General features: G+C 46.8%; 8 protein-coding genes across 8 annotated transcripts; 5 read left to right on the forward strand and 3 right to left on the reverse strand.

The window, feature by feature from the left end:
• Window positions 1-4,700: 4,700 nt before the first annotated feature.
• On the forward strand, window positions 4,701-6,211 carry FSST1_008383 (uncharacterized protein; the record flags this gene model as incomplete). Its single annotated transcript, XM_083225263.1, has 2 exons — window positions 4,701-5,397; window positions 6,105-6,211. The coding sequence occupies 2 exons, from the start codon at window positions 4,701-4,703 to the stop codon at window positions 6,209-6,211; spliced, it is 804 nt and encodes a 267-aa protein (XP_083084344.1).
• Window positions 6,212-7,909: 1,698 nt separating this feature from the next.
• On the forward strand, window positions 7,910-8,803 carry FSST1_008384 (uncharacterized protein; the record flags this gene model as incomplete). Its single annotated transcript, XM_083225264.1, has 3 exons — window positions 7,910-7,979; window positions 8,032-8,569; window positions 8,719-8,803. The coding sequence occupies 3 exons, from the start codon at window positions 7,910-7,912 to the stop codon at window positions 8,801-8,803; spliced, it is 693 nt and encodes a 230-aa protein (XP_083084345.1).
• A 1,059-nt stretch (window positions 8,804-9,862) lies between these two features.
• Window positions 9,863-10,236, reverse strand: FSST1_008385 (uncharacterized protein; the record flags this gene model as incomplete). The annotated part of the gene is made up of 2 exons (XM_083225265.1): window positions 9,863-10,089; window positions 10,146-10,236. 2 exons carry the CDS (start codon window positions 10,234-10,236, stop codon window positions 9,863-9,865), a joined length of 318 nt encoding a protein of 105 aa, XP_083084346.1.
• A 1,986-nt stretch (window positions 10,237-12,222) lies between these two features.
• On the forward strand, window positions 12,223-12,762 carry FSST1_008386 (uncharacterized protein; the record flags this gene model as incomplete). Its single annotated transcript, XM_083225266.1, has 1 exon — window positions 12,223-12,762. The coding sequence occupies one exon, from the start codon at window positions 12,223-12,225 to the stop codon at window positions 12,760-12,762; it is 540 nt and encodes a 179-aa protein (XP_083084347.1).
• Window positions 12,763-13,296: 534 nt separating this feature from the next.
• On the reverse strand, window positions 13,297-13,554 carry FSST1_008387 (uncharacterized protein; the record flags this gene model as incomplete). Its single annotated transcript, XM_083225267.1, has 1 exon — window positions 13,297-13,554. One exon carries the CDS (start codon window positions 13,552-13,554, stop codon window positions 13,297-13,299), a length of 258 nt encoding a protein of 85 aa, XP_083084348.1.
• Window positions 13,555-15,201: 1,647 nt separating this feature from the next.
• FSST1_008388 (transcription factor domain-containing protein) lies at window positions 15,202-17,408 on the forward strand (the record flags this gene model as incomplete). The annotated part of the gene is made up of 5 exons (XM_083225268.1): window positions 15,202-15,432; window positions 15,488-15,555; window positions 15,614-16,062; window positions 16,126-17,033; window positions 17,085-17,408. 5 exons carry the CDS (start codon window positions 15,202-15,204, stop codon window positions 17,406-17,408), a joined length of 1,980 nt encoding a protein of 659 aa, XP_083084349.1.
• Window positions 17,409-17,518: 110 nt separating this feature from the next.
• On the reverse strand, window positions 17,519-18,604 carry FSST1_008389 (Gfo/Idh/MocA family protein; the record flags this gene model as incomplete). Its single annotated transcript, XM_083225269.1, has 1 exon — window positions 17,519-18,604. The coding sequence occupies one exon, from the start codon at window positions 18,602-18,604 to the stop codon at window positions 17,519-17,521; it is 1,086 nt and encodes a 361-aa protein (XP_083084350.1).
• A 637-nt stretch (window positions 18,605-19,241) lies between these two features.
• On the forward strand, window positions 19,242-21,581 carry FSST1_008390 (uncharacterized protein; the record flags this gene model as incomplete). Its single annotated transcript, XM_083225270.1, has 4 exons — window positions 19,242-19,400; window positions 19,459-19,761; window positions 19,818-20,288; window positions 20,349-21,581. 4 exons carry the CDS (start codon window positions 19,242-19,244, stop codon window positions 21,579-21,581), a joined length of 2,166 nt encoding a protein of 721 aa, XP_083084351.1.
• Between the last annotated feature and the right edge of the window lie 30 nt (window positions 21,582-21,611).

Below are 21,611 nucleotides of genomic sequence, written 5' to 3' on the forward strand. Positions count from 1 at the left end.
AGCTGCAAGACTGAGAGTGAGGTTTTCTTCTTTTACGGCCGAAAGACCAACAGGTTTTAGCCAAGAGAAGTCAGCTTCGCTGCCGGGCAACTATTCGAGCTCCAGAACTGAGCTGCAAGACTCGAACAGTCCCCTCTACAGACCCCGCTCGTTCCAGCAAAGGAGTAGGTCGCCAAAAGACGCTCGTTTGAAGGGTGCGAAACGGAATTTATGATGGCCTGTAGCGCGATTCACCGACTGCTCTTGGGACGCGTTTCGGAGGCGGCGGTTTGGCTCGTGAGGAGGGTAAAAAGGCATCTGAAGGTCGCTTCATGAATATGTACAAATTGAGAAAGAGGAGCCTCGATAGTTGAGGTCGAGATGGAGGTCGCGGGGAGAGGACATGGCGAAGAAGAGATCCTTGTGGTAAGGTGCGTGAACGATTGCGTTTGGCAGAGTGACCGAGATGAAGAGGCTGGATGTGGGGCGGAAGAGGGGTTAATCCGATCGTGAGAATAAGTGGGTTTTGTGAGCTCTTGGCCAATAGGAAGCACACAAAGCTCCCTCTCTCTAGCTTTTGTCGGGTCAAGACAGCAAGGTTGTCAGAGAACTGGGCTGTTATGTAAAAGTATGGGAGACGAAATTGATAGTTGGGCTCATGGCATTTTGAAGCTGAGCTTTGAGCTGTTTATTTTTGCACCCTCACACTTGTTAACAACTCAGTACATTGATGATTGAAGCTGTCCTGATTCTACCAAAAGCTCTGAGGCTCTATAATAATTCGATCTAATCTGGGCATAGAACCAGTACTGAGTCAATTGTCTTTTCTCAGAAGCACTTTTTCGTAAGTTCAACGTTGTGTTGAAATAGCGACAAAGGAACGGTCGCCAGTAGGAGTACTCAAAATATCGCTGTCAAAATTTCCGTTTACAGTTTCTATCTTTCTACGATAACCCAAAGAAAACGTCAATTGCAATAATGGAAGTTAATTTGTAGCTTTTTTTCTTTAATATAATAAGAATAACCATTTAACCACCACATTATGCCGACATTACCTTCTTTTCAGATGCATTATAGATGTCGATTCCTTCGCTCTCTATACAGGGTAACAGAGTACGCTAAAAACGTGGATAGCGCTTCAAAATTAGCAGCAGACTAGCTACAGTTTCGTTTGCTACGGAGAGATATTGTACGTTGGAGCAGGACGTCTTCGATGATATTAAAATGAATTTTGACTTTGTACCGCGGTGTATTTACTGGGAGACACTCATTTGGACTTGGTATTGGCCTCTGAATCGTCCATTTGACGCGATGACGTCCCAACCCGCCTAGAGTCTCTCCATTGGCCCCAGCTCACTGATCGGTGCTCTTCGTTTGCTGCTTCTACTTACGAAACAAACATAGATATGCAATTGCTACAACGCGTCCTGCCGACAAACGATGGAGTGAACTCCAATCACCCAGCTCACAAATCCTTCCCAAGCTCTGCGCATACGAAATGACTCGGAGCAAGGCGACAAGATACGAATCCATTGGTAACGCGATAACTCCGAGTTGAGGCTATAGACATTGAGCTTTGGTCTCTTGTTAGCGACGCCTCTGCAACCTATGTGCCCTTCCTTTGGTCAAGACACTCCGTCTCCTCCGCGCCTCCGCCTTGCACCATATCAGCCTCGAATAGTCTAACAGCTGCGACTGGAGCTCAACCGCTACAACATGGAAGCTAGGTACATCTGCTATGGCAGGGCCTGACCTTCGGGATCTCGTCTAAATTGCACCCATCACTCGGACACCTTCGACTCGCGCGCCCGCCCATACGATCGATACTCACGAGCGAACCGCACATTCGATCCTTAAAACACTACAGACACGATTCTACCGACCTGCTCAGATCAATATATTGGCCAGCACACGTCGACTTGGCTATGAGAACTGGGCTTGCGAATAAAATGGTCATGTCCGAATCCCTCCAAGCACGCAACCGTCGCTTCATTCTGCCGGTGCTTTCTTCTGGTTCGCTTTGACTTAACCAGACCATTTCGCCTCAGCCACTCCACGACAAGTTCGATACTTGATACGATTAGGCGGCGACTCAACAATTCGAAGTCTCTGACATGGAGTTGGCTGCTGGGAAGCTTGACGACTTTCGCTGGTACGAAGCAGCATGTGTTGGGAACACTTGGTCCCCCACATGTACAAGAAGCAGAATAGGACTTTGCCAAGATGATAGTATCGTTATTGAAGTTGCTTAGCATACGCAGGCCCCGCGTTTGCACCGACTTCACGATCAAAGGTATTCGACACCCACGATCGCCAACGATGCGAGGGAAACCGTGCTCGTAGCGATGGCATGAGGCTGCAACATAAGCAATGGAAGACGTGGAATGCTGGCGGTATACTCAAGCTCCCAGTATTGCTCGCGAATACTTCGACAATGTGAGAGGTCGCATGCGCCATTTGGCCAGCGACCTCGCAGTAGTGCTCATCACTTGTATTAGCAGCCAACCGTGCCGTCACTCGACGCCTTGAAGCTCTCTTGACACTGCTGGGCCTCATCACTCGCTTCTCAGGGCGTGCCCGAATCTTTCTCACAAACGTTTTTGCCATCAACCTGACCATCGCTGATCAACTGTTGCGTCAGGCAATGACCCCGCCCAAGCTGTACCATTTGTAGGCCTCTCACCTTCTCCCATTACCGCTGCCGCGGCCCGCTTTCATTGCATGTATATGTCTTGCCCAATGGCGCTTTCGGGTGCTGGTTCCCACGCGAACAGTGTTTGTTCTGGCCTCTGTAATAAAATATTTCGTAGCCATGCCTTGCCCTGTAGGACTCGAGACTCGAGACTACTTCGAGTTGCATTACCAAATTCGCTCAATCGCGTCTTGAGGACCCCTATCACAAGACGAGCTCTTACGGGCTACTACCTACCCCTTCTTGATAGTAGTCCCATTTTGCATTCAGCTGCCCATGGATCTGACTGTGGAGTTTCCTGCTTCTGGTCTGACTTGCGAATGACCATGGTGAGTAAAAAGAAACAAGATCAATCGCACAGACCGTTTCAAATGCCCAGGGGCCCCAATCTTGGGCTTCGATAACTGCACATTTCAGGCTGTAGCCCAATTATCGTGTCCTGCATTGTCGATCATGGCCGATTTTCTGCCTGTCAAGGCGGAGTGTAAAAAGTGAGGCCAGACCAACATGCTATGTATGGAGAAACAACGCGTTCAATGGACAAGCTGGACAGTAGGAGGGCATAAATAGTTGTGACTGTGTAGTAATTACGAACCTGTTCCGATTCCAGCATCTCTATTTTCCATTCCCCAACACCGCCAACATGTTGACCGAAAGTAACAAGCTAGACGATACCTGCACAGACACCATTGTTCTTGACAAACTATGCAAGTTTTGCAAAGTCTTAGAGCTTGACGATGCTTCATATGGCGGAGAGACCAAGAAGAAAGAGAATGGATCGCCTTTTGTTGATTTCGGTGAGGTTGTGGAAACCCAACAGGATCGAATAGCGACATCTGGATCGAGAGTGGCCATGGCGATCAAGGCTTTGAGCTACGTGATGCCAAATCATGATGTGAATGCCCCTAAGACCGTTGCAAAGACGGAACTGGGGCTTTTGTACCTAAGGAACGATGAGCTTCCCGATCTACCGGCGCTTGGCGATACAGCGTCGGCTGGATGTACGTTTTGCAAGGTCCTCTGTAGTGATCTGAGAACCACGTGGGACACAATAAAGGAGAGTTGAGAAAACGAGACGGAAGAAGAGAAAGATAGAGAGGATGAACAGAAAGAAGAAATAGAGGAAGGAGATGACGCTGATGTTGAGGACAGTGAGGGTGATGATGATGATGATGATGATGATGATGATGATGAAGAAGAAGAAGGGGATTGGAATGAAGCAGACTGCCACAGAGAAAGCAACGAGAAAGGAGAAGGACAGAAGGAGGAGGAGAGAACCCATGGAAATGCCGATGAAACGGACAGAGAAACCAAAGAAGACCAGCAAGAGCTCCTTATGTGGAACAGTGAAAAAAGTGACGGGAGTAGTGACTAGGTATATAAGCGCTGTTGAAAGCAATGCTTTCGTTGACACCGATGATAACACGGATGCCGAGGAGAATAAGGAAGAGGACGCAAAAGTTGAGACCTCGGACGAGAAGACAGAGGGAATTGGCGCAGAAAGAGGGAAGAAGAGAGAAGAGGAGGTAAAGACCGAGGCTGTTGAGCAATTCAGATCTCCAGCTGTGGCCCCAGAGGTACTACCCAGCAAAGCAGAATTGGTCATCACCGAGATTACCTACAAGCTCCAAGAGTATGAAATCGATGATGATCGCCCCCAAAGAACATGGTTAGATGCGCTGTATATTTGTTTCACAATCGAGTACCAGGGAAAGAAAAGGAGATACTCCATTCACTACTACATATAAGAATTTGGCGAGTCACACTTAATGATGCTGTATTCCTTGAGAATAACGTGTCATAAGATATATGCACTTCTTGGCTCGAGATCAACAGGCAGCCCATCATAAGCGATACATTATCTCCAGCATCTTTGAGAAGAACGGATGAACTCATTCGACTTTCAGAAGAAGAACAACCGATGAAAGTTGTCGACAAACCCTTCTTACCAACTCGTCTACTTGATGTGCAGGCATCTTGTCCATCTGGCTTGCGTCTGGTGATCACCAAAACGGATTCCGGCGTTTGTATGCTTGGCGCTTCACAGAGACGATACGCAGCACTAAGTTACTGCTGGGGCTCAGGGAACGCAGCGCTGAAACAACTCATGACAACCAATGGCGTGTTACAGAAGCATCTCGATGAGATTCCTATGGAGAACGTTCCCCTGACAGTTGCAGACTCGATCCGAGTTTGCAGGGCGCTTGACATACGATACCTCTCGGTCGATGCTTTGTGTATCCTTCAAGGAGACCGTGACGATTGGTCAAACGAGTCGTTCCAGATGTCCAACATCTATGAGAACAGCTATCTTACACTATGTGTTGTACAAGGTAATTCGTGCTCCAGTGGTTTCCTTTACAAGGACTACGGCCCGCCCAATGTGAGAGTCAAGTTCCAGTCGAAGCTCAACAACTCGGTCTCGGGCAATATCACTCTTCGAATGCTTCATCCACCTTCAGCAACAGTTCGGAGGTGCACGAAACAAGTTGGGAAATACGGCCCTGCTGATGATTCCGCCGGTAACTCGGACATTAACGAAGTCTCGTGGAGTACGCGAGGCTGGACATTCCAGGAGGATCAACTAGCCCCGCGGAAGGTGTTCTTCGGCAATCTGATGTTCCACGTCAATCGTGGGTCGCAACTTGAAGCAGCTGATGGCTCAGCAGTATGGCGCTGTCGTTTTGTAAGACAATGGACTCTCTGGAACGAGGGCTCGAGACATGGTATAGGATGATCGAGAACTACTCCAAAAGAAACCTTTCATATGAAAACGACAAGTTCCCGGCCATCGAAGCTCTGACCAGGTCTTTCAGCGAAAAGTTCAAGAATCAGGCGTATCTAGCAGGCCTGTGGGGGTCAGACATTCACAAAGGCCTTCTTTGGACCGGTACCTCGGCATGACAGGAATTCGATGACTACCAAAGGCTTTTGTCGAAGGAATATACAGCACCGTCTTGGAGCCGGGCTTGTCGTCCTCTATTGGTAAATTGGATCTTGAACCATGACAAAAGGCCTAAATGAGAGCTTATAGTTCGTGGCTCAAAAATTGTCGCCTCAGATAAGCATAACAATTTTGGCTGCATTTTAGAAAGCCGTCTACTATTAAAAGCACGAATATTCAAACCGCCAACGAGACGAAATGGAAAAATCAGGATCAAGCACTCATACAACTTGTGGAAGGACATGAACTCACCATCGTTTAACTACATTCTCTGGTCCAAAAGTAACAAGTATATGGCCAAGATCCGTTTCGACTGGGATAGTCAATCTTGCTTTAATGATAAGAGTTACCCACGTGGATCAATGAACGATATATCTCTGATACTCACTGCCAGCATTTTCCCAGGCGATGAAGTGTCGCTGAAGAGTCATAATTTATCGGATGACCAGGAATTGTTGCTTGGAATCGTAGTGTGACCCTCACCTAAAGAAGAGGGAGCATACGAGAAGATAGGCGTTTTCTTTACAGAGGACAGGGGAAAAGGTGGAAGGAAGTTCTGGCAGGATGTTCAGATGCAGGATTTGGTGCTTGTGTAAGTATTCAGTTTGGCTTGTCTCGTGCGTGAGGAGATGAGAAGTTCGAAGTATTTGGTTATTTGTGGTATTTAACATATTCTTGCTCAATGACACTCGTTGAATGCCTCACAAGTAACGCTGGCGAGAACAACTGACGTAGCATGGCTAGTGTGCATGCCTAAATGGACTGCACCAAAATCTGAAGCTTGACTTGTACATCAAAACCCAACCACGGAGAGCATGTAAAACTATTCACGACATCGCATTTTAAGCTTAGTGACGTCACAAGTTACCTCTGACTTGAACTTCATAGTGTCTTGGTCATCGAGAAGACGTCACAGAAAGATCATCAACGCCAAGGGCATCTACGCTGGGTAGCCCGTGGCTGAGACCGAGTGTATTCATTTTTTCACTGCAAATTTAACACTTTCCAAGCTTCCGAGGCAGACTGGCAAGCAGCGTTGTTTAGTTCCATAATATGCCGAAACCGAGAAGCTATTCCTGTTTCCGACTAGCCGAACGACCATCTTGTCAGGACATAGGTCACGATACTACGCTTGTTTGCAACAAAAACAGCTTGGTACTGTGGTCTAGTTGGTTATGACATCTCGTTAACACCGAGAAGGTCCCCGGTTCGAGCCCGGGCAGAACCTCATCTTTTGCGTGTTGCACCAAATCTCTTTTTTGTTCATGGAAGTGAAATGTAACCAAAGTCTTTATGCAACGCACGTTTGCTACCAGGATACCCCTTCCTACAACATTGGGGCCTCTTTTATTTCTTTCTATTTTTCATGACTGTTATCTCATCGTCTTTAGCTCTTTCAGTAAATACACTACTTGAGATTTAGATGAGGGTATTGTGTCTTTGGAACGCGGCGTGCAATGTCTTGTACGACATCTGTTGATCAAGCAAAGAATCCACGCCGTTCCTCAAGCAGCGTTATCTAAATCGTCTGATCGTGTCCGCTAGAGTATACTTCCCCATGACACAAACGATAACTCTAAGTGACACATCATTTTAAGCCGTGATTATGTGTAACTTGGGAGATTGATAAGAGGCAAACATGTGATCCATTGACGGCGGCATAACAATGATAATACTGGGAGAAAGGAAGCAAAGAAGGCAGAGGGTGAAAAGCGATGCATTAGTGTCACCTCGCACACGTCATTCATTCTTCCAGAATGGCACTGGCAAGACAAAGAGAGGAATAAGAAAAAGAGAAGAAATTAGTAATGTGATTTATCAATTCCGCTCTTTTTGTTCGTGCTGTCTGCAAGGATCAACTCTGTACCATGAAAGGACCCCTGAACATCAGCCTCTTTGTACAACACCAGTTGCGACGTAATTCCTGCCACTCAGGGGCAATCTCATCGTCATCTTCAACTTTGCCATTTAGTCTTGCTTAGTCTTGAACATCAAAAGGCTTCATTCTGCAGAGAACTACATAATCGGAGAGCAGACAAAGGTAGACCTTTCCTTCAAAGACCTGTTTGTTCATATTCAGCTGCCTGGACCTACGTCTGCAGTGATGGATGCGGAGATGACGAACAAAGACCGGGCAAAAGACACGCACACCTTCTACTTAGCTGTGACGAGACATAAGACACAGTGTCTCTCTACCATGCTTCTTCCTCTCTCTGCCGTATTCATCTCTCGACTACGAACCTTACACGGAATCACATTATATCAGCCACCGCACCATCATTATCGTCACAAGCATGTGTACGTCGTATGATCCTCGTATCTACGACTACCTCTCACGCTGGTCGTTTGACCCCGCGAAGGATGGTGAGTGAAACGTACCTCCTTCTCTGAGATTTAGTCACTAATCAGCATACAGTTTCGACTTCTTCTTCTCCGCAACACCAATCCCTGACTTCGGGAGCAACAGCATTGTCCAGCGATTTGCCCCAGCACTCTGAGGGGATCAAGACTGGAAATAATCACACCTACCGTCGATATTCATCTGTCATAAACGGGTTGCCCATCTTGGACAACAATTATCCGGACGAAAATGCCAGAATAGTTCTATCTGGCTCGAGTCCTAATAAACCTCCTACCACCGATCAAGCAACTTCCTACGACGCATCTTCCCTGGGTTGGCCTTCTCCCCCCGTCACCCTCGAAGTCTTTCGTGTCATCGGCTATCGCACAATTTTTGGTCAAGGATACGATGAGAAGAATGAGTTCTGGGTCAATTGGAAGGGATACCCTGCATCTGAAGGCACCTGGATGAAGGAAAGCCTCGTTCGACGAATTGCGCCCCTACAAGTTGCGGAGTTCAATCGTGAACGACGGTTGTCTTGCCATAGGGGTCTCTATGGAGAGATATTCACAAGAAAGCATGCGCCATGTTGCGATGGCAAGAATACAAATTTGTGTGAAGGGTGTATAGTTTGTGGAAGAGGGTGTCACTGAATCTGATGGGGAGAGTTAGTTGCTTGATGGACTTGGTGGCACGTCTTCTAGCCAACTGCAGCTCATTTCTTTATAAATTCAATTGAAGATGTCTTTAATTCGACATGAGCCTTGTGACTGCAACTGTTGGCAAAGACCTGCGCCCGCATTTGGGCCATGACTGCCTTGCTTTTGCTATTCTTCGCCACAGTTGACTGAGATGACGAAGTATGAGCAAAGGAGCGGAAACTCCGACCTCGTTTATTTGAAAGTACACAAAACAAATGTCCCGTTGCCCTCAAAGATGGTTCCTCACACCATCTGGTGTTTTAATGTAAAAACGTTTCTTTCAGTATATGCGAACACGCTGACAAGAAAGGCCAACCTGATGTTGATGATTCCAAATTCTAGCCATCACTCTATCAAACTTGATCAGGCCGCGTGGCCTAATGGCTAAGGCGCTAGATTTCGGTCTCCAGCATCTGATTCTCTAGAGATTCCAGGTTCGACTCCTGGCGTGGTCGATTGACACAGCTGATTATTTCTTTTTGCTGCCTCGCAAGAATAGCCGTCGCCCAGAGAAAACTTCAATTGTTGTGGTGGCATCGTGGGCTGTCTGGGGTGTTCTCCGCCTTCTCTCAGTGAGCTTTAGATATAGTTCAGCTGAGATGGTACCAGTCCTCGAGAAAGTGCCATATAGTGCTTCTATTGTAGTAGATTGCAAGTGGCAGGCTCAACAAGTTCTTGTTGTCATTGTGAAGATTGCATTTTGGTTTGTTGTCTCTTGTCTTCTTGGCCGGTAACTATCGTTTGTCATGGGAATCATAAAGAGACTCGCTCCTTGCCAGGTAAAATGGGTTCCAGAACAAACAAAAATAAACAGAATTGTGCTCCTGTAACAGTGTTTCGTTTGCCGTTACACCTCATAAGGGCCACAGCGCTATATACTTAATGGAGTCAGAAATTTGAGCCTTGAAACCCCAAAACACAAGATGGCGATCATAAGCTTCGTCGCTCCGACGACAAGAACCCTAGAGCGCCCATCTCTATTATGCGTTCTTCTTATCCTTGACCCACACATCGTAGACGTCCGTAGCAATCTGCCGAACCTTCTTCTCCTGTTCCCAGGAATTCTATTTCCTTTCATTTGGATATCCCACCCATTGACAGAGGAATTTCATGGTATGATCTCGGCTGGAATAAGCTTCACGAATAATAGTAAAAACATGGTACTGATCAAGACCGGTCGCTTTGTCTCGCCCTCCAAGGCTCGCCTAGTACCGGTAGAGAACGTCGGGGACGGACTTCTGAACGTCGATCTCTGGGATCCAGCTCCACTCGCCATCGGACGACACGGTGTTCAATTCGACGGTGCAAGTAGTAGTGTTGACAGTGTGTTCGGAAATGCCTGTGATGAATGGACTCTGATCGCCGTACTGAGAAGAGTCCGATTTGGAGGAATCGGCAACGATACGATCGTCGTCGTTGTTATTGTCACCGCCTCCAAAGGTTTGATGTTAGCTGGAGCTCAGCGTTGGACACAACTGGAAGACTCACCATCTATCTGCGAAGTGGCGTCGCATTCGGGGGAAGGCGTAGTTTGATGCTGATCATATGTATTTTCGTCATCGTTATTGACGTGAGGCATCGTGAGTTGCGTGTGTAGGGTCGCTACTGATGATTTGTTTCGCGATTGAAGTCGAAATGTACGGTGAAAGAATAAGAGAGCAGTGTCTGGTGAGAAAGAAACTGATTGAGATGCGCGAAATAAAATGTCGGACAATGTTTGAGAAAAGGAAGTTGTGTTAACAACGTCATGTCACTTGGAAGGTGCGATTGTTACATGTGCCTACCAGACTTCAAGCGTGGAAAGGCCCAGGTGGTTAGGTGCACTATTACAAGAGTACGGAGTATCTCGAACATTCTCACAGTTGCTGATAGATGACATGCGCGAGTCGAAGCTGGGTACTCTCGACGCCATTGAAGTCAACCTTGTTATCTCCTTACATACCGCCTGTTCTATGGTCCCCTGCACGTTGGTACAACCTAACAACCCGTGGGCTCATTGCGGGTTTATTGTTCTTTGGAGTCTAGCAAAAAATATTTGTCACATGTAAGGGTACTGCTGCTATTGTTCATTAAAAAGGCAAAAACATACAACAGCGGGGATTCGCTGGTCGTCACCGACCCAACTACTAATCCGCCCCTTACCAGCTTGACTATGGGAGAGCAGACGGGATCCCGTATTTTCTGGTAGGTATGGTCGTATGTGATGATTTGGATAGTAAAGCGAGTCTATAATGAAGAACTTGCAGTTACGAGGTGGCCGAAGCCTTCGTTGATGTTGAAACAACAGACCCGATGTAATGTTCCGGCGGCTTCATTTCGACTAATACAAAGTCTCACACCGTTGAATGGTCTATGGAGATGCGAAACAGAGCCCCTGATAAGAATGGCATCTCTAGCTGTAGATCGGCTATAGTCGCGGGTATCAACTGTGTTCATGGATGCAAGCCCCAAGGTCATGTATTTCAAAAGAGGACACGCACTGACCCTTATTGTTGACAACCTCAGAGCCTAATTTCATATCGATTAACGAATGCAATCATGGATAATCGGGAAATTACTTGTCAAAAGAAAGGATGCTTTATTGGACCTCGCTAAGGACCCTTGACAGTGTTCGAGATGGACATGTGTAAAGGACGGCAATACTTTTGCATTCAATTCCCCTTTGCCCTTAATAAATTAAGACAAGAGTACCTTTCAAGACCGACCGGAGAGTAAGAATGAACCGGGAAATCACAAAGCTATTCTATTACCAGTCAAACTTCCCTCGAAGAGCTCAATCTAGAACACGATTTCTTTCACCGCCACCTTCAGCCCTACTCGATTGTATTCAGCTGAAGCCACGGCGTAGTCCTTGCTTGGAGCTGGCTTCTAAATTAGGTTAGATCATATGTGGTGTGGTGGTAGCTACATGTCTACATAGTAGACTAGTACTTCCAAGTTTCAGACCCGAGATAGATGCGATTACTAGAGGCTGCTTTTCTGGTTGCTGAACATATTGAGGCCGTATCATATCTGACACATCCTCAACTGAGCATGACAATTATACTTCGTCTCTTTTAAGTTTCAAGGAGGTTGTTTGATGCCCTACCTTGTTTCATTAATCTCCTCTTCATCCGTGGACGTGCTTCGATAACACCCCGCCAAAGAACAGTCAATTTATGGCGCAAAAGTGGAAATTAGCTGGCACTCTCATTGATATCGAATGAAACTCCAGACACAGGTGCTTTATTTGTTGCATTGTGCCAGAAGAAAGTGGCGGTTTAATGAAACTAGTCTAATGCAATTATTGGCATAGCTCGTTTATGAGCTGAAAACCACCGTGCAGGGGTTTCAAATTGAGCTTCTTTTTCGAGGGATCGGTGCTCGTATGTTTAAGACATAGTTACTTAGCTATAGCCCCTTAATTATTCTAATAGAAGACAAGACTCTTGTTGGTCTGGCAAGCCTGTGATGATCGCTACTCCATTTTGAGTATAAAAGCACTACTCCACACCCATCTGTCCTCAGTATTCATCCCTTCACCTCTATCACCCCTCGAAATTCTTCACAACACAAAACTTCCACTATGCGTTCAACCATCATCATTGCTGTCGGGGCCACCCTCGCTGCCGCTTCCAGCCCTGTCGAGAAGCGCGACGCCAAAGAATGTGCATCACTCGCTCAAGACTTCCTCCCCAAGTTGACTGATCTTCCTACCCCGGAGGGATCGGTCCTCAGCTTCATTGCCAGCAAGACTGAGCTCGCCACCTTCACCAACAGTTGCGAATTCCCCCACGTCACCGGTACCATGGCTAAGGAGTACTCCTCCTATGTCGAGAAGCTCAGCTCTTGGTATAAGGACCAGATCAGCGACGTTTCTGAGCTTATGGCGGCTTGTTCCGATATCCCTGAGGTCAAGTCGCAGCTTGATGAGCTAAAAGAAAACGGCGCTCTCTGCAGCGAACTTTCCTGGGCAAAGGAGACTGGCTCTGCTTCTAGCAGTTCCGACGACGACAAGAAGGACGATGACAGCAAGAAGGATGAGGGCAATGCCGCCGGCCTCAACACCATGGCAGCCAGTGTCGTCGTCGCTGTCGCTGGCATCGCTGGCATCATGATGCTTTAAACAGTGCCACGAGCTAGTTTCAGAGACGAGCCATGTTAGGGACAAGGATATTCGCTATTTTGATTGCGTAGCAAAGGTGTACTGGTGTTTATAGCTTTTGGGAAGCTTACAATATACGTGTCACGGTTATTATGTTCTTAATTATTGATGATCTGGATGCTTAATTTGTCAGATGCCACAGAGGGGATCTCAGGCCTGTCTCGGCTGCTCGGCACTGGAGGATCTGCAGAACAACGCTGAATGTCGCGGTTTAATTTCCACTACGTGCCTGTGACCATGGAGAAGAACGCCAACAGACACTAAGGTGAATGATCTACAGGGGGGCACGGTTAAATGGCAACCAATCTGAAAGCAATGGTGACATGCCTTGTCTTGTGTATTTACATCAACTGTACTTGATGTTTTGACGGTAACGTCCCAATGAAAATGCCGACCATTCTGGTAACCAATGCCAACCGTGGAATTGGCGACGCTACCGGGAAGGCTTTGCAGCATGTTCGCTTCCACATTGCGTAACTTTCAGATCCAAAATATTCAAGATGATGCAGCATCACGGCGTCGGGCATCGCCACATCGAGCACTAGGAGCGGCTCGATCGCCTCGGAGGTAGGCCCAGAGTAGGGCAAGGTTGGCAAAGACGTTCAGACCAAGAATTTCGTAAGGCTTGATATCATCTTTGTTAAGGTAGGCAGCAAGGTTGGCGAATAAACAAGCGCTAGGAATAAGGTATGCGGCTGACGCTTGAATGAACCTGTCGAGCAAATGCGTGCCGGGATAAACGACTGAAGTCATCTTGGCGAGAATTTATATCTTTTTTTTTTCGAGGGATTATTCGTATTTTGTAACTGCCTGTCCCAAATTGATTAAAGTCTCAGGATGATAAGTGAGAGAAAAACGGTGATGATGCGGAATCGAAACGAGGGGATTATGATAGTACTGAATACAGACGTGCCGCTTATCCGGTCAAAGTTACGTAATTTGTTTGTTGGACGTCAAGTTGAAATCCTATGATATTGTCGTTTAGAACCAACAGATTCAGACAAGAAACAAGAGCTCCCTATCATGTGAAAGAACCCCCCTGTTCGGAAGTACGGCACATCTGACATTAAGTTAATAGAGTGTGTATGGATAAAGGCTGGAGTGGCCTGAGATATCTAACTACAAATCATTTTCATGTTCCATATGATGAACTGTATAGACTCGTATGACTCTTGGCTACAGAATGAAAGACGAAGTCAGTAGTAGACTTTAAAAATCGCACACAAACACCAAAAGAATCCCTTATGGATAATCTCAGTGTTGATTTTGGAGATGATGCAATCTATAATTTTCTACTGCTCTTAGATGTGTCTTAAAAAGTCAAAGGGCAATGCTAATAGGCTGTCTAACAAGTCATCACCAGGTTCATTGACTCCTGCCTTCACCGAGCAGACAAATGTGTCAAGCTTATGTTTATCGGCATATGTTGACAAAGAGGTGGAAGGCGTAGCAACTGTAGCAACAGTGTTTTGTTCCAACAAATGCCGAATTTCGTCATGGAAACCCGAATCAATAAAACTACTAGCTGTTTTGCTGCACATGGAAGGATCCTCGAGGAACGCCCATTCCATCGCGTCGCCCTTCTTGTCCGCTTCATTGTAGCTGTGCTCAAACAACTCAACTTGCGCAAGCTGACATGTGGCCGGCGTGTTATCGACGAAGTCTTGTAAGTGCTGTAATGCTTTTCTGGAGTCAATGGAAGCCACGGTTGGGTCAAACAGGTTTGATGTACCTGTGAAGTTTTCGTCTTGTATTTGCCTTGAAGAATGTGTTTCAATCGATAGTGATGAGTTGCCAACGTCGGCTCTTTTTGTATTCTTCAATTTATCGTCTTGTGAAGATTCGCTTTTTCGTTTCTCGTGTTCTTTTCTCTTCTCCCTCACTCTTTCTTGTAATCAGCAAAAACGAATAAAATAAAAGACCCGGGAATGCAACTCACGGAGACTTTCGAGACTGTATCACAACGCAATCTGCCGTATTCCATTTACAATTACTGCAAGGTGATTGCCGTGTAACATCGCATCGTACTTTTCGAGATCGACATGAAAGACATGCCCTTTTAGCTCTGTTGGCCCTCCTTCTTGTCATGCTTGTCCGGTAAGATGAATTCGGCTTGGCTTCTGGAATATTACACATGATGAAAATAGAGAGGGCTTTTCTTTACCACATTATCCCGGGAAGCATTGTGGATGACTGACACTTATAGAGGAAAGCCTATTCGTGCCATGATCAGCGATCTTGGCCTGATTTAGGTTAGCTAGGTCGTCGCTACGATGTTCCCCTTCCCCCGCATTCGTCTACGGCTATATATAACCGTCGTAGCCGTGCCCGTCTCCGCCCCCTTCTCTCTTCCCCCATTTCTTTACCAACCCCAGACGAACAGGAAAGCGTATTAGTCTAATGTCCGACTCCCAAGACGACTCAGACGGCACGGAGAGCCGCCGTAAGAGAATCCGCCAAGCCTGCCTCAACTGTAGAAGGAAAAAGGTCCGCTGCACTGGAGAAAAGCCGACTTGTAGTTTCTGTGTGCGACTGTCACAAAGATGCCTGTATGCTGAGGATAGAAGGAGTTTGAAGAGACCGTCAATTGTGCTACCAACTGGCGACAAAGAAGTGACCGGCGCTGGAATGGTAAGCCTGAAGATTATGGTTGATGTTATATACACTGATCGTTATTGTTGGTTAGCATACTATCACAGAAAGGTTTGCCATTCTCGAGAACCAGATTTCAACATTGCAGAGCACAATCGAAAAGTAAGTTACCCATTTCCCTCATGTGCTTTCATCTGCACTTCCGTATTGACCAGCAAAGATTACTACCACTTGTCGAAACCCAGAATTTAGCGCCTACCAGGCGCACTCTCGATCAAGTCAGCACTCCAGGGACAGGCATACTTCAAACACCCTCAACAGTTCAATCATCAGCATTTGACCGTCCCCAATTACAGTCACTCATTTATGCAGCAGACATTTATTTCCGCTTCTGCCATAGTCAACCCTACTCCCTCTTCCATGAAACGACCTTCCGGCAACGTTTAGTGGACAACTCACTTCCTTCATATCTGCTATGGGCCTTTCTATCAGCAGCAAGGCGCTACTCGACCTTTCCAGTTGCTCCGCTCAACTGCGCCGACGATGCATCGGCCTACGCTGCTAAAGCTTGGGAATGCATAGACCTTCCTTGGAGTGGTTCAGATTCCCCAGAGAAGATTCTTACAGTTATCCAGACTATTATCCTGATCGTCACCACCGAAGTACCAGGTGAGCTCTTCTGAACTTGAATGTCTTGATCTTAGAAGCGAGGTCGTTAACGTCGGTAAACAGCTGGTCTCTGTACTCAGGCTCATATGAAGCTTGGCTTTGCCGTTCGCCTGGCACAGAACAACAAACTCAATATGGAGCCTGACGTTTCGATGCCTGTTGCTGAGCGTGAAGAGCTCAGGCGAACATTCTGGTCATTATTTGTAATAGACAAGTTAATCAGTCTTTCTCGTGGTCGATTTTGCGCCATCAGGGATGAAGAGTGTAAATTATCTCTTCCGTGCTCCGAAGAAGCTTTCCGGGAAGACCGGGAAGAGCACACACCAAAGCTTGAGGAATTGACTCAAGATTGTGTGGATCAAGAGGCAGTAGACGGGTGTTGTCCATTGGGACTCATCGTAGTCATGGTATCGATTCTAGGCCGGGTCTCTCACTATGTGTTGCACGACACCAAAACCCCCCAAGTTGCCTGGTCTTCGACGTCCCCTTATGCCACTTTATCATCTACTCTTCTTCAAGCTGAACATTACTTCACGATGGACGAAGGCACTATGGAGAGTCTCAAAAAACGGTGCACTGTTAACGGAATCCTTGATCAGCACCTCGCAGGGTCATTCATTTTCGCCAAGGCCATGTTCCATCTGTCTCATTGCCTGCTTCATCACCCATTTTTGATTCAACAGCATTTGCAGTCAGGCAAACAGAAAGCTCCATCGGTTTTTATGAAGACGGCATGGGAAAAATGCAGGACGCACGCCAAGAGTATCACAGAACTAATGGAGATGAAGAATCAGAATGTTCTGGTGTTGACATCGATGTATGGGTATTGTATCATGATCGCAGGAACGATTCATGCTCTTTCAATGAACGACGAAAGAGAAAATGTTAGGAAGGAGAGCAAGGAACATTATCGTGCTTCGATTGAATCTCTACGGGATTTATCGCGCTATTGGGCACATGCAGCGCTGATGGTAAGTCCAAAATATCTATTGCTTCAAGGAAGTCTGACCAGTTCTCTACAGGTCAAACGGTTGGAACGATTCCATAACCAGTGCGAGACTCGTGGCCAGGAACTCTCCCCGTGCAATTCCAACGTGGAGCGGCCGCCTGGAGATGTCAAGGCGCTGTGGCAGAGTGTCGACTACACGTCGTTGTCAACCCCGACAAGACCTGGAAGTCCAACGTCGGCAGTACACACTACGAGTCAGCAAGATTGGGCGCTTTCCGGAGATATGTTTGACTTTACTGGCTTTGGTGGGTTTGCCGAGGGTGTCGATATCTTCAGTATCTCCCTTGTTGACGGGGATATGATGTTGGATGGTGAGATGCCAGCTATAGGTGCTTGAATCACATGTTGGAAATGTCACAGTGTGACGTCTTGAAGTCTTTATATGTTCAATCAATACTTGTCTTCTTCAGTCCAACAAAGTTGATCTCCAAAACATGAAACTAAATGCTAGCGCTCGCAATCGAATACAATACCGTTTTTGTTTCGCATATCTTCCACAACAGTGAGAACACTTCTACTGAGTGCCCTCAGATCGCCTTCAGCTGCCCTGTCTCCCTCGTTGATGATTCGACCAAGTTCCTGAGCCTCCCAAGTCAGGTTCAGCATGTCAGTGTATTCAGTAGTCGTATTCCCCAGCTCTTCTCCATCTTGAGATCCCCGAGGGATATACTTCATAGTACAGATATCTGTCACATTCGAAGGTTGACTACCCTCTATGCAGATAGTCCCCTTCTCACAATAGATCTCTGTTGGTGCATGTGAATCGTAAAGCTTGCTTGTTCGAGCTTGCAGAGTAAACCTTTGATTGTGCTTGGATGTCTCAGGTGTGTAATCAAAAACGATTAAGCCTCCACCGTCGACACCTGTTTCAAGCATCACGGGAAAATATGTCTGAGAGGCAGGTACACCAAAAAGTCGAATGGCAAAGGTGACGGGATAAACACCCATGTCCATCAAGCAACCGCCGCTGAATTTGGGAGAAACCACGTTGGGGATATTTGTATCAGTCATTTCACCGAACAATGGAGAGTAGACTGCCATGGAAAGGCTGGCGCCATAAATCTTGCCAAACTTTCTGGTCCTTGCCTTCTCATCATCGAACAATCGTTGTAAAGTTTTGAAGTTGGGCTCTTGGATATGGCGATAGGCCTCTAGAATGAACAGATTCTTGGAATCGGCCAGTTCATAGAGTGCCTCAAGCTCGCGCATGTTGGAAGCAAAAGGCTTCTCCATGATGACGTGTTTTCCAGCATTCAAAGCCTTCACACATTGTTCGTAATGTAGAGAGTTCGGCGACGCAATGTAGACCACGTCGATGTCTTGGTCGTTGAGCATGGAGTCTAGGTTGTCGTATGCTTCCACAGACGAAGTTTCTTCGATGGAGGGAGTTTCTGTAATAAAGCCCTTGGCAGTATCGAGTTTCCTCGAGTATACCGCTCTAAGATGGAACAATTTACTCTCGTGACATGATTGTATGAACGAGTTGGTGATCCAATTTGTGCCAATGACGGCAAGTCCAAGAGGAGTAGGCATCATGAGTGCTTGACGAGTTTGTGTTTCAAGAATCAACAACCCGACAGATTGCAGTTTGGGGACTGGCAATGAAGACTTGGTCTCTTTATAGCTGCCAATGTGTAATTTATGACGGCATGGTCGAGGTGAACAGACATGCTGTGAGATGCTGTGCCTTTTGGTGATAACCAATTTGTGAGAAAGCTATCTAGCTAGATACGGTAACACTCGGCGAGACCATTACCCGTTTCGAAATACTGTGCTTACTGTGACTACCGTAAGAAGTAATTTCCGCCGGACTGATGTCATCAAGCTAGCGCGGGTAATCCTTATTCAACATGTGCCTCGACTGTTTTGTGTTTCCAGATAACACCCAATCAATGTTTTATTTCATTAATGAACAACGAAACGATATTGTCTTATTATTCGCGTCAACCTTACACAAAGTCTCTCGTGAATTGGTAAGACGTTTGATTGGCCTATAATTGTTAACGTATCCCTGCCATTGACCCAACCGGGGTCGTACAAGAGCCCGAGATGCCGAGTAAAACACATATCGGGTCAATACAATGTCACGAACTTCCCGGTCTGATAGAAATAACATTCCTCTTCAAGCACATTTCATAAACAATTTATTACCTGTAATCATTTATTCATCATGAGTGCTCCGTATGTGAATGGTCATCAATCCCAAGACATGCCGAACGACTCCGATGGCGGCTCTATCCAGAAACGCCAGCGAGTCTTGGCATGTACTTATTGTCAACAACGGAAGATCAAATGCAACCGCATATTTCCTTGTTCCAACTGCGTCAAGGTTTGATCAGTCACCCAGAATACAGCATCACTCTCCAATACAGGGCTGACATGTACAGGCCAACTTGAACTGCACTCCATCAAAACCGACTCCTGTGCGCAAAAGACGAACACCAAATGTCCTGCTACAAGAAAGAATCAAAAAGGTAGAGGCCTTGCTTGAACAGTATACACTTCAGGGATCACCTGCTGAGCCTACCTCTGTACCTACGCATGAGTCTCTGGATTTTTCACCTTCCGCGTCTCCCGCTCCGTCGAATGGGCTTTCGACCCCAATCTCATCCGGCGCCGGTAGGCTTGTAGTCAAGAATGGCGGCTACAAGTTCTTGGATAGCAGAGTCTGGGGGACTATTTACGATAACGTCAGTAGCTTGTTACGGAGATTGGAATGCTCAGACTAACCCTTGGAGAACAACAGTTGGAAGAGATGCGCCATATTCTTGACCAAGAAACCTCAGACGACGAAACGTGCCCTTCACGGGCCTCGCCACCCACGCATGAAGATGTTGACTTGCTTCTGACTGCAGCGTCATCTTCCAACCTTGGGGATCACCTTCCCCTGCCATTTCAAATCCTTCGATTGTGGCAAGTCTTTCTAAACAGAGTCAATCCTCTGAGCAAGATGATACATGGCCCTAGCACGGAGCAGCTGATCATCAGCGCAATGACGAATCCTGAAGACATGCCTCACAAGTCTAGAGCCTTGCTGTTCTCCATCTGCCTCGTTTCTGTCGTCAGTCTTTCGAAAGAAGAAGCCAAATCGATGCTGGATCTACACAAGAATGAAGCAATCCGACGATTCACAGATGGTCTGAAAACAGCACTGAACAAAGTGAATTACCTCAGAAACTATGACATGCCTATTCTACAAGCATTGGTGCTCTACTTGGTATGGTTGCCACAGTATCTTGAAATGCAAAATGATCTTTACCACTAACTACTTATGCAGATCTCATTACAAGGTCGTAGCAACCACGATGCAGTCTGGGTTCTCAGCGGCGCAGTCATCAGGATCGCTCATAAAATGGGTGTCCATCGTGATGGTGAAGTACTCGGATTGACCCCATTCGAAACCGAGATCCGTCGCCGTGTATGGTGGCAGATTCTAGCACTTGACTCCATGTATGCAGCAACCTCTGGGATGAGGCCGACGTCGTTGCTTTCTAGGGCCGACACCAAGAAGCCCCAGAACATCAGCGACATAGACTTCTCCCCCGACTCCATATCCATTCAGTCCAAAGAAGGACCCACAGAAATGGCATTTACCATGGTAATTTACGAGGTTATTAGCTTCATCTCGGACCATCACATGTCCGACTTTGAACAACTGCTTCTTGGGGGCCTGGGAGTTGAGCCAGGAACTCCAGAAGGCGAAGAGTATCAGTCTTCGTTACAGGAACTGCGAGGCCTAGTAGATGAGTTCGATGACAGGCTAAGCGAAATCGAGAAAAAGTATTGTGATCGCTCAGGAGGACCGATCCATGCTCTGGCACTATTTCTTCGCCCGCATATCATGGAGGAAGGTCGATTAATGTGCACACCGATGGCAGAGACCCCAGAATGGGGCACCGAGCTTCAGAACCCCAAGGACAACTTCTTTCGTATCTGGCTCGCCCACAATGAGGGCGCTATCAAAATGTACGAAATGGCAAGTCAAGGAAACTTTCTTTGGGCGTTCAAAACGCACTTCCACCTTGACTCACTTCTGTTTTTGGCCGGTCAACTTGTGGAGCGCTCACCAACCGGGCCGTTCGCCGAGCGTACGTGGCGACTGTTTGATAATTTCTACCGTTATCATGAGGAGTTATGGGATGTTACTACTAAGCTGCATCTCCAGTTGGCTAGGCTTCTGCTTAAGTCTTGGGAGATTCGCGAATCGACGCTTCAAAAGATGGAAGCTCCTGTCGATGTCCCTATCTTCATACCCAAGCTGAAGATAGAGTTGTTACAAGCTGGACTATTCCGGACAAGTCAGACTATCTTTCCATCCCACCAATTGAATTGCGATAATCAAGGAGGCTACGTCGACAATCTGGAATTCGGCGATAATGTTCCGCCTGATTTGATACAAAACCCGACAATGCCCTTGGAATGGTCTATGATGGATGATCAACAGATGATTGATGCGCAAAACCCAGCTCTTCCTCTCTTTGCCTTTTTTAATAGCACTAATGGCTGGTGAAAGAAGGTGTCTTACACGTCAAAGGAGATC

The sequence above is a fragment of the Fusarium sambucinum genome, chromosome II (genome assembly GCF_050947815.1).
Source record: "Fusarium sambucinum isolate potato_lamoka chromosome II, whole genome shotgun sequence".
Classification (NCBI taxonomy): Eukaryota; Fungi; Ascomycota; class Sordariomycetes; order Hypocreales; family Nectriaceae; genus Fusarium; species Fusarium sambucinum.